The 12240-nt window shown below is 46.8% G+C and overlaps 1 protein-coding gene across 1 annotated transcript; it reads right to left on the bottom strand.

Annotated features, from left to right (window-relative positions):
• Positions 1–7471: 7471 nt before the first annotated feature.
• LOC119330996 (transcription factor TIP2-like) lies at positions 7472–9134 on the bottom strand. The gene is made up of 3 exons (XM_037604154.1): positions 8481–9134; positions 7917–8348; positions 7472–7782 (listed from the first exon to the last, which is right to left on the bottom strand). Exons 1-3 carry the CDS (start codon positions 9027–9029, stop codon positions 7711–7713), a joined length of 1053 nt encoding a protein of 350 aa, XP_037460051.1. The 5' UTR covers positions 9030–9134; the 3' UTR covers positions 7472–7710.
• Between the last annotated feature and the right edge of the window lie 3106 nt (positions 9135–12240).

Raw genomic sequence — 12240 nt, 5'->3', positions numbered from 1 at the left:
CACCACCGGGGAAGGGGGAAGGAGACTGCGAATCCTCCACATCCGACCCCAGGGCCCAAAAACGAGAACCAAGCACCGGCATCGGAGAGGAGGGAGGGGAGAAACCCACTTGCGAAGAGCCAGGGGGAGAGGGGGAGAGCAGCTGCACACGGAGAGGATGGCGACCGGACACCGGCCACCGGGGAAGGGCGGGGGGCAGACCTACCGAGGCAAGGAAGAGGGGAGGAAGGGAGGGGAGAGAGGGAGGAGAGAGGAGCCATCTCGCCTCAGTCAAGAGACCCCTTCATGCTACATGAGTAACTAAACTTCAGCACCTTCCTCTCATATGTAATCTTTCACAAAACAATGGACGAAAATTAGGAAGGCTAGCATGAGAATAGAAGACATCAGGAATTTAGTGCTTACATTAAAAATATTTTGTGCAAGGGTGTGCATTGCCTTAGTGCAAAATTATTATCTGCTAGAAGATGCCAACAATGAGGCTTTTGCAATCTAGGCAATTGTGTGATATCTAGAAAGTCAATGTACTGACTCGATTGCTTCCCGTCGCAGTCTTCTCTGGATTATTAGTCCCCATTTGGTATGGAGGAAAACAGTTTGGAAAGCTATCGGAAAATTATTTCTAAGGAATTCTAGCCTATTGAAAGATCGTGGATGTCGCCTAGAGGGGGGGGGGTGAATAGGCGTTTTAAAATAATTACGGTTTAGGCTTGAACAAATGTGGAATAAACCTAGCGGTTAATTTGTCAAGCACAAAATCTAAAACAACTAGGCTCACCTATGTGCACCAACAACTTATGCTAAGCAAGATAAGCAACTATGTGATAGCAAGAAATATGACAAGAAACAATATGGCTATCACAAAGTAAAGTGCATAAGTAAAGAGCTCGGGTAAGAGATAACCGAGGCACGCGGAGACGACGATGTATCCCGAAGTTCACACCCTTGCGGATGCTAATCTCCGTTTGGAGCGGTGTGGAGGCATAATGCTCCCCAAGAAGCCACTAGGGCCACCGTAATCTCCTCACGCCCTCGCACAATGCAAGATGCCGTGATTCCACTAAGGGACCCTTGAGGGCAGTCACCGAACCCGTACAAATGGCAACCCTTGGGGGCGGTCACCGAACCCGTACACTTTGGCAACCCTTGGGGGCGGTCACCGAAACCCGTCAAATTGCTCGGGGCGATCTCCACAACCTAATTGGAGACCCCGACGCTTGCCCGGAGCTTTACACCACAATGATTGAGCTCCGAACACCAACAACTGTCTAGGGCGCCCAAGCACCCAAGAGGAACAAGCTCAAGGGTACCAAGCACCCAAGAGTAATAAGTTTCTCAACTTGTAACTTCCACGTATCACCGTGGAGAACTCAAACAGATGCACGAAATGCAATGGCAAGGGCACACGGAGTGCCCAAGTCCCTCAAATCCCATCGAAGCAACTAATACTAGGGAGAAAAATGAGAGGAAGAACAAGAAAGAGAACACAAAGAACTCCAAGATCTAGATCCAAGGGGTTCCCCTCACATATAGGAGAAAGTGATTGGAGGAAATGTGGATCTAGATCTCCTCTCTCTTTTCCCTCAAAAACTAGCAAGAAACCATGGAGGAATTGAGAGTTAGCAAGCTCGAAGAAGGTCAACAATGGGGGAAGAACACGAGCTCAAAGGATAAGGTTCAATGGGGAAGAAGACCCCCTTTTTATAGGAGGGGGAAAATCCAACCGTTATGTGCTCAGCCCGCACACGAGCGGTACTACCGCTCAGGCAGAAGAAACAGGGAAACGGAGCAACAAAACCGGTACTGCCGCACTACTGCCGCAGCGAGGTACCGCACAATCTGACACAGAAAAAGACCCCTCGAATCGACACGGTAGGGACCTGGTAAGCCAACGGTAGTACTGCTGCGGAGTCACCACCGGTACTACCGCTGCGGAGCGGTACTGCCGCTTGTGACTCCTCAGCGGTACTACCGCTGGGTACCACGGTACTACCGCTGGGACCCTGACAAAAACCACACTCAAGAAAACCAGAACTGCCATAACTTCTGCATATGAGCTCCGAATTGAGCAAACTCAAGCTTGTTGGAAACAAGACGACGAGTAGCATCAAAACAGCATGTGAACCTCCAACATCAAAACATCAAAACAGCATGTTATAGTAAGAAGAGGCAGGGGAGGTATGCCAACAAATAGAGAAGTGAAACCTCCAACCGAGAAGAACCGGCAAAACCTCCAACATCGAAAACATCATAGAAGAAGCATGTGAACTCCGTTTTTGATGAACTCGAGTTTGTCATCAAGATGACCAAAAGCTCTAAGAATCTCAAAGAGAACCAAACAAGAACAAAGAAAGATGATGCAAGGATGCAATGGTTTGAGCTCTCAACGAACGATATGATCAAGATACTCATCGAGAGCCCCCCTTGATAGTACGGCAATCGATCCTATAACCCGGTCTCCCAACTACCATCATGAGACCGGTAAAATAGAAAACCTATCAATGGAAAACCTTTGCCTTGCACATGGTCCACTTGAGCTAGATGATGATGATCTTGACTTCCTCAAGTTGGACCACCTTTCTTGATTGTGTTGGCTCGATGAAGACTAGTTGATTGCTCCCCCATACTCAACTATGGGTGAGCCACTCTTCCGCACATCTTCACATGTCCATTGTCACCACAATGGACGGCAAGCTTCAAGCATTTGATCTCTTCGTGATGCTCCACTTGAACTTGCACACCGCAACCTTTCTTGATTGTGTTGACTCGATGAAGACTAGTTGGTTGCTCCCCCATACTCCACTATGGGTGAGCCACTCTTCCGCACATCTTCACAAGTCCATTGTCACCACAAAGGACGGCAAGCTTTAAGCATTTGATCTCTTCGTGATGCTCCACTTGAACTTGCACACCGCAACCTAACCCCACAAAGAACCCTCACAAAGACCATGGGTTAGTACACAAAGCGTAATTGACAATTCTTACCATACCATGGGATCACTTGATCCCTCTCGGTACATCTTCTACGCTTTGTGGGTTGATCAACTTGATTCACTCTTTGACTTAGTCTTGATCAACCTCTCACAAGGCCAATCTTTAGGTAATTCCTTGAACAGCACCTTGGTCGACACAAACTCTCCTTGAAACCAATACATGTACTCCAAGAAAAGTCTATGGACAAAACCTTCAAATATAACTCAAGGCAACCATTAGTCCATAGAGATTGTCATCGATTACCAAAACCAAACATGGGGGCACCGCATGTTCTTTCACCTATGTTGGTATTTCCTTCAAAGTAAACACTAACTAGGGGTCCCCTAAATGATTTTTGGGCCCATGATTTCACATGAACACGGACATTCTGCTGCAGCTCATTTGTTTGTTTGGTGTATACCTGAGGAAAAAGAGAGAGAATGGATAAAAATGGCTCATCAACCATCCATATTGAGGCCTACATTTAAATGGTTGGTCTATGCAACATAGGACCCGTTGCAGATAGTTGCTCAATATATAATTCTATACCAAAAACTGAATCTTTAGGACCCACATGTCAATCCTCTTTTTCTTGTGTTTGTTTTCATAAAAGCCGAAAATCGCACTACTGTTGGTTTTTTGTATCTGTTGTTCCTATGTTTTGCAGATTTGTTCCTTTCTGATTCCTTAATGTTTCCCAATTCTGGTGGTTTTTCTAATAACCTTTGACTAGAGCAGGACCTTACTTTGAGATGCGTATTGCAGTTATAGTTCAAGGGTTTTACCTTGTCATGGGGATAGGCTTGACCAATAAGGAGCAACACACACATAGATGGTTGTGCAGAGGCCAAGCGAGTAAGAACAAGTTCAATGCTACACTTATAGAGAATAAATATCATAAAAATAAATCATCATAGCGCCTTCTATTTCTATGGTGGACGCTAATTGCTGGCGCTAAGTCAACCTCTACACAATTTTTTTAATAGGTCCATGAAAAAGGACCGAGAAGTCAACACTTATTTTTTGCATCATCCCATGCCCGGCTCCAGCATTCTTTAGTCCAACTACCTATAAACCAAGAAATCGATCCCACCGTTCTCTTCTAGCTCTTGGGCTTAGTGTTGGGCATTCCCCAAGATATATGTTGTGTTCATGGGTGAGGATGTCATTTCATCTACTCATGCCGAGAGAACCACCACACGTACTCCTGCATTAGACACAAACACCTAAGGCATGACTCATCACTCCAAGCTGTTGGGTGCTTACATTCACTACCATGCCATTTGTGTCTATGTCCAAGGATGGCGTGATACGACATGCCGAGTGGTTCTTGTCAAAGCTCGGGATTGAAATCAAATGAGATACAATGTACTGCAGTCGGTGACGAGCCCAACCTTGCTCTTCTTATGATACGTGCCCGTACAATCTCACAATGATGTGTTGGACCAAGTCAAACTGCTCAATGTAAGCTACCTAGACGCATCACTCACAACTGTCTGATGTGGATACCCTACCACTGCTACACTCACAGGCCATGCAGCACTCGGCATACCCCTGGACAGCATAGCGGGTTATGCCAAGTGTTTTCATGGGTTCTTTCCATAGCCTATGTCGAGTACAAAATCGAGGTACTCGGCATAATAAAGCAACATGACGGCTAGCCAATGGAAGTGGCGACACCACTTGGAGTCTCAACAACTTCCTCCCCTGGACCAACCATAAGAGTAATCTTTGAAAGGAAAAGAGAGAAGAGCACTAGCTTGAGGATATAAGCCATTGGGAATGGAATGGTTGGTATGCGATGGCTTTCAATTATTACATACTAAATGTAAATAATGAGACCTCGCTGATGCAATTCATGGAAACCACTATGTTTTCTTTCCATTGATGTGGACCTGTATTTATTTATTTTTGATTTCTGAAGAGTTTGGCAAGGAAAAACATGAAAAATCACATGTGAAAAGTAATGGAATAGAATAGTTTTCATGGAGGTCGTTGATGGTTCGAGTTTGCTATCAATATATCAATCTTCTAGAGAAAAATATCACACGACTTCATGAAAGCTACCACTTTGAGCAGGTTGTTTCCTGTGTGCATTCTTTCGATCTTCTTGAAAGTGTTTGGCCATCAAATAGCATCAAATCGTGTCATTAATCTTTCTTTGGGAAACATTGTTTGAGATCTCACATTTGAATTTCCATGAAAATGCGCGTTCAGGTCTTCTCTATCTAACAAAACCGAGCGCAAAAACATGGTTAGCTCAGCTGATTATGGATATAATAAGATATGAAATAAGAAAGATCATGGTGAATTGAATGTCAGAGATTCCATGACGTACAGGACAATGTAAATTGAATGTGTTCCATTTAAGCTTCTGCCACATAAAAAGATCAAAGGTGATAATGTGAATCTAAGCAATAACTTACTAGCTACATGCAACTTTACTTAGAAAGCCACAGTGTAATTTAGCATAATACTCTATATACCAGTGTAGGCTGAAGCTTTTTTTCTCTACATGACTCATTGGTCAAGGGGTTTACTCCTCTTATTAATTAAAAAAGAGTATAACAATAGCCTCACCGCTCATTCTCTCGGAAACTTATGTTCTAAAAGAAATAAACTTTTTTTTAGAAATGGAGAAGGACCCCCGGGCTCTGCATCTGGACGATGCATGCAGCCACTTTATTAATTATTCACATAAGACCTTACAAAGCCATACAACAGTAAGACTAAAGCCACCATCTAGGCAACATCTGTTGCTACTCATATCCAGTTGATGTAGGGATGCTGATAGTCTGGGCCTAATACCAAACAGACCTCGCAGCCAAACCTAACGTCTAAGACCTGAGGTCCCAACCAGGACGCCTGCCGAGTATGGGGCACCCACCAGTCCGGCGCACTCCTCAACTAGGACGCCTGCCGGGTATGAGGCCGCCGCAGCCACCTGCCACCAACCCATCTTCAGAGTTGTACTGTTGCATCTACCATGCCAGGTCACTCTGCCATTGACGCCACCACGACACCAGACAACGTCGTCCTCCTGCGCGAGTCCATCCTCGCACATCGGACATCGAATCTGCACTGCGCCACGCCATCGAGATCCGTCGCTATCAATGTGTAGGATGAAGCACCGCTCCACCAAAGATGCGGTCCACTGGTCCCTTGAGCCCTTGCACACCTCCAAGAACAACGCCCCCAAGGGGGAAACGACATAAGAATGTCGCCGTTTTCCGATATATTGATCTAGGGTTTCCCTGGAGGTAGCAGACAGTGACTTTGAACTTCTCCTTGGCGATGCCTTAAAGAAGGGAATGTCACAAAATAGCGCCGCCACCGCTAGCTTTGGCAGTAAGTCGAAAGCAAGTTTTCAACCGGATCTGTTCGAAGGACCTCCATCAAGCATCTCGTGCACGGATCGCCGCCATCTCTGCCGGGGACTGGACGATGGATCCAGGCCGCCGCCGCCTGACCGGCCACGGCACCACCACGGTGTCTAAGTGGCGCCGCCAGGCCCACCATGCCCGCCTGTAGACGCCCTCCAGATCTGCCGGCCCGCGGAAGCCCATCTGGGCAAGGCGAGGCCCGCGATATGTGCCACCGCCACAGGTGCTCCTCAACCACGGGGAGAATGCGCCTGCGTTGTTGTTTCCATCGCACTCGCCGCCGGGCGCCCGCTGCTCCTTGTTGCCGGTGCATTGCCGAGCCATGAGCCGCAGCCGCCGATAGGAAATCGCAACCACCGCGCGAGGGGAGGGCCCCGCCGCCGCCGTTACTGGCCAGGCTATGCCGGCATGGCCTCGGGCGGCAGCAGGAGGGGGAGACTAGAGCGGAGGCCTAGGGCCGGCGGCGGTGGATCGCCCCCCGTGTCGCCAGGGGCTGGCAACGCGGGGGTAGCGAAGGCATGTAAAAGGTTAAAAAAAATGTCTTGACCTTAGTACAACTTTACACTAGAATTAGTATAAAGTTGAGATACTTATTTTGAGACGAAGGGAGTATGTAATTTGATAAGAAGAAATGACGAATGATAGGACATGTATGATGCTAAACATTCCCAGGACAATGTAAATAATATTTGCCTCCAATCTTCACCACGAGTCTCTAGCAGAGACTAGGGCAAATTCAGGCAAAGACGAGGGCGAAACAGCAATCATTGCACCGGCCAAAACCAAGTCAAAAAACTTTTGCAGGCTGAGGGAACAAAAGGAAGCATATCTGAATGTGCTTGCGACTGCTTGCTGAACCGCCTCTGGTCAGTGTTCTGAACTACTTTTGGGCACAGAATATTGTACTCGAGTATGGTGTTGTAATTAAGCTCTCATCCAACCACACAAAAATAATATCTGAAGGAGAAGTCACAGCTCAACAAAGACTCACCTACCCAGTTTCATCCAGATCTACAACCGTCTGCTCAACCTACTCACACCATGCATGCTTATGTGCTTTCTCTCATGAATAATCCAGAAAATTACATATAATCTGAAAAACATTTTTTTAATCATTGGTCCAAAGTCCAAACTGAAAAGTTTCAGTTAATTATTTTATTCAAGAAGTTCAATACAAACCCTAAGAATTCAGATGCCAAAACACTCAGACAATGTCTTCACCAATCATTGGATCAAACAGTCCAAAATTAAAGTAGAGAACTACTGAAATACTGATGTAGATATCCAGGAACCCTAGCTAGCTAGCTAGCAATATAGAAACGCATCGCTCCTGCTGTGACTAGATAACAAGCTGCTAGTACTCATCCACCACTTCGATCAGCTTGCTGGCCACTGCGCTTGCAAAAACTGGAGACCCAGGATGAATCTGCATACACATCAACAAATGAGAACAAGAAAATTACCATCCTTCTTTTGCATATCTTGATTCTTGAGAACACTGAACGTACATGCATGGTATATGTAGATTAATTAAGAGATCTGTTGTGACGATGTGACTACCTTGGTGTTGAACATGTAGATGTGGCAGTCGCCGATCTTGCCGCCGGAGAGGTGGACGAGGTCTAGGTGGAGGTCGTCCAGAGCCCGGGACGCGGCGGCGAGGCACCCGTCGCGGCGGCGCTTGGTGAGCTTGATGTTCACCTCGTCCTCCACGATCCGCACGTCCACGAACGTCTCCTTGCTCCTCCGCTGGATGTACGTGCTCCGGATCGGCTGCGGCGGCGCCGGCATCGCTGGCATCACCGCGGCCGCCACCTCGCCTGCAGAGCACTCCCCATCTCCGGCCACCAGCGTGGGCGCCGGATCCACCACGTCCCCCTGGTGCTCCCGCCGGCCCCTCTTCTTCTCCACCAGCAGCGTCAGTTCCTCCACCGTCCTCCCAAGCTCCTGGATGTACTCGATCGCGTCATAGATCACCGTGGCCCTATCCTCCTACAAATTAATTAATTGACAGTTTGAAGCCCAGAAAAATTAAAGAATCACGAGATTAGTAAAAAAACAAGATCGATAAGCGAAGTGCGACGAATTAAAAACAAGATGAACGAACGCATCGAAGGTGCAAACCTTGGTACGGTTGGGGATGAGAAGCATGAGAGCGGTGAACTTCTCGCTGAGGCGCTGCCGGCGCTGCTTCTCCTTCTTCTCGACGCTGCCGTTGGCCGGAAAGCCGTGGAAGCTGCTGCCGGCGCCACGGCCCCGCTTCCTGCTGCCGCTCGCCCGCGGCTTGGGGGAGCACTGAAAGCCGCCTACCATGTAGGCCGACTCCTCTTCGGCAGCACCGAACACCAGGGACGACGAACCGGTCCTCGGACCGCCGCCGGGTAGATACGCGTCGGCGGTGGCGGGGTGGTACTGGCCGTAGTAGTCCCGCAGCACGGTCATCGCCTGGTGGTTGGCGGCCAGCTGCTCGAACTGCGCATGGGGCTGGTCTGCGCCGCCGAAGAAATACTCAACGGTGGGCTGCTGCGGGGAGACGGCCGTGTCGACGTAGGACAGGAGGTGGAAGTTGAGCTCTGCGGGGACGGCTGAGCCGGCGGCAAGGTGGTGTGACTGGCCAGCGTCCATGTCCAGGCCCTCATGGGGCATCAGGAGCTCGCGCTGCTGGTGATACATCTTCAGGGGGACTGATGGTAGAGATGAAGATACACAGCTGAACTGATGAGAGGAGAGGAGAGGGGAGGAGAGTGAGGTTGGGTTGTATAAAAGGGGCAAAGGTGATATTGGGTAGGAGAAAGCGGTTGGTTCCGTGTGGATTGGGAGGGTGAAACGGACACTTGTACAACCAGAGCTGCATTGCAGCCTGCCGGCCTCTTTTTCAGAAGAGTGGTTTGTTACTGAGATTCCTCTCGGGTGGGCCCCGTTAACCTCCTCTTCACCGGACACTGGCAATTTTTGGTGGGCACATAAGATTTCTCAAAGGCTTGGCCTTGTCTCTACGAGCAATGCTACATCCACGGAAAATTAAGTACATTTACGGGGGATTAGCCAGTTGGCATTCTTTTATTGGAGATAGAGCGAAAGGGGGACCCACCCTAGTTGAAATCAAGGGGCGAGAGGATTAGAAGGGATGTTTGGTAACAGATTACGTAGGTCTAGCATTATTGTTGTCTCTACCCACACGCATAGACTGATACACATGCTAACTGGTTGTCTGCCTAACGCGGATGATGATGATGAAATCTTAAGCTTTGTATATAATTGACGGAGAAGAGATCGAATGATACTTTCATTTTCTATAGGATAAGATTTGTTGTCCTAAAAAAGATAAAATATTTTTCTTTGGGCAATAGAGAGTAGAATATCCTGGATGGAGTAGTTATCTTTCATGAGTATAGTAGTATTCTAAATTGGCTTTGAAAAGCTTATGAAAAAGTCAAATGGTCCTTTCTCCAGCCGACCCACAGAATGAAGGGCTTCTCCAAAAAATGACATGAGTGGGGCCATAACATCATCGCCGGAGGCAGTGCAACTATAAGAGTTAATGCCAACATTGGTCGTCACTTCAAAACAAAAAGGGACTATGCCAAGGTGATCCATTGACTTCAATGTTATTCTACATTGTTGTAGACATGTTGTCCATCTTGATTGAATGTGCCAAACAGAACGGTCAAATTACGAGAGTAGTGCTACACTTTATGCATAGGAGCCTCTCAATTCTACAATACGTCAATGACACAATTCTTTTTATGGGCAGGGCCTTGAAAAGGTTAGAAACCTAAAACTTTTGCTTTCAACTTTTGAGGAAATTTTGGATCTTAAAATTAATTTCCATAAGAGCGAACTATTTTGTTTCGGAGAAGCCAATGAGACAGTCGCAGAATACACTGACTTGTTGGTTGTTGCATGGTCAATTCCCGATTAGATATTTGGGAATTCCGATTCATTCATTATCGAAGCCTCACTAATGCGTGGAAATACATTGAAGAGCGAAACACTCAAGTAGTTGGAAAGGTAAGTTTCTCTTTATTGAAGGACAACTTGTCTTGATGAACTATCTACTCACAAACATGGTTCTATATATGTTCTCATTTTCTTTCAACTTTCAAAAGGGGTCCTTCAAAAGGTTGGATTACTACTGGTTCAGATTCTTCTTTCAATGGGACACTAAAAATAAAAAACACAGGCTAACCAAATGAAGTAGGGTTTGCAATCTATAAGACATGGATGACTTGGTATATAGGACCTCTAGGTCAAAAATGATGCCTTACTCCGTACATGGTTGCACAAACTTCTTACGGAGGATGGTGTCTCACAAACCCCCTTGTTCAACAAGTATTTAAGCTCAAAAGGAGTGCCTTGTGCTAACTGGAAGCCTTGTGAATCACATTTTTGGACTAGACTAATGGCGACAAAGAAACATATTTTCCGCTTCGGTTCCTTCGCGATCAGGACGACTCTGAGAGATTATCTTCTAGGAGGACTAGTGGCTAGGAAATGCTATTCCCGAGGAACAGTATATCTAGCCTTGTACCACAACGCTCATGATAAGAGTGATACCCTTGCGCACAAGTCCTTAGCTCCTCTCCATGTTACATATCTTTTAGGCGAGATTTGCTTGGCCCTCGTCATCTTCTAGTCCATTTGAATTTGATTCACCTGACCAAAGGACAAGATAAATTTCAATGGGACGCAACTCAAAATGTGTCTTTCATGACCGACTATATGTACCAGTCATTTTGCGCTCAGATGTTCCATTGAAAACAATAATAAAATTTGAAAGTAGAAGATACCACTGAAAGTTTTGATTTTTATGTGGCACCTCACTACTGGGAAAAGGCTTATATGTGGCCTATAATGAGTGGCGGGCGCAGCCTAGCACCCGCCACTGCTAATTTTCCAACATAGTAGTGGCGGGTATTAATTCATGCCCGCCACAGGTTTATATAGAACAATGGCGGGCGCACATAAGCATATGTCACTCTTACACTCTTTTGAATTTCTTCGCGGGTGAAAAATAGCAGTGATGGGAACATCTGACTTGTCCGCCACTGGTGCTTGGACAAGCAGTGGCGAGTAATGAACTGCACCGACCACAACTATATTTGGGTGAAACACGCCCAATTTTTTCAAGAGTTTGCAATGGCAGGCGTAAATAAGTACCCACCACTCCTACATTCTTCCAAATTCTTCACAGGTGAATTACGATAGTGGCGGGCCAAAGTTGTTTGCCCGCCACTGGCGCCTTTGCTTAGTAGTGCACTATTGGAATCATCACATACACCGAGTGCCAGGAACACTCAGCGCCTAAAACCCATGGCAAAGGCTTTGCTGAGAGTTTCACTCGGCAAAGGCCACACAACATACACCTCTCAGGCAAACAAAAATTTACCGAGGGCCAGAACACGGGCACTCGGCAAAGGGTTTGCCAAGAGCCAAACAGTGCCTCTCGGCAAAATGAAGTGACTTCACGGCCACTGGTTCCGTCAGCTTGCCGAGAGCCACGCTCGGCATAACTGCCACAGCCAATTGCCAGTTGCTCCCAGCGCATGCCACTTTGCTGAGAGCTGCATTTGGTAAAGATTTGTTTGCAGTTCTATTTCTTCCGCTTTTCCCTCGGATCGCTACAGCAAAAACAAATATACAATACACAAACTTGCATTTGAAGTCACAAAGTCTAACAATGAACTCACATAAGCATTATATAAATAGTTCACACAAGCTTCATTTGAAATCACAGAATAGCTCTTTGGTACAGGTGCCTACTTACTAAGCAAAAAAATGGTCAATGCATGTCTACATGCGACCACATGATAAAAGAAACACCACAATTGTGACAAATTGAATGAGAATTATTAAGTTCTTCCATTCATTGAACCCGATAAGC

The sequence above is a fragment of the Triticum dicoccoides genome, chromosome 7A (genome assembly GCF_002162155.2).
Source record: "Triticum dicoccoides isolate Atlit2015 ecotype Zavitan chromosome 7A, WEW_v2.0, whole genome shotgun sequence".
Lineage (NCBI taxonomy): Eukaryota > Viridiplantae > Streptophyta > Magnoliopsida > Poales > Poaceae > Triticum > Triticum dicoccoides.
Note: the sequence above shows the minus strand (reverse complement) of the source record. Positions and strands in the feature narration are given on the sequence as shown.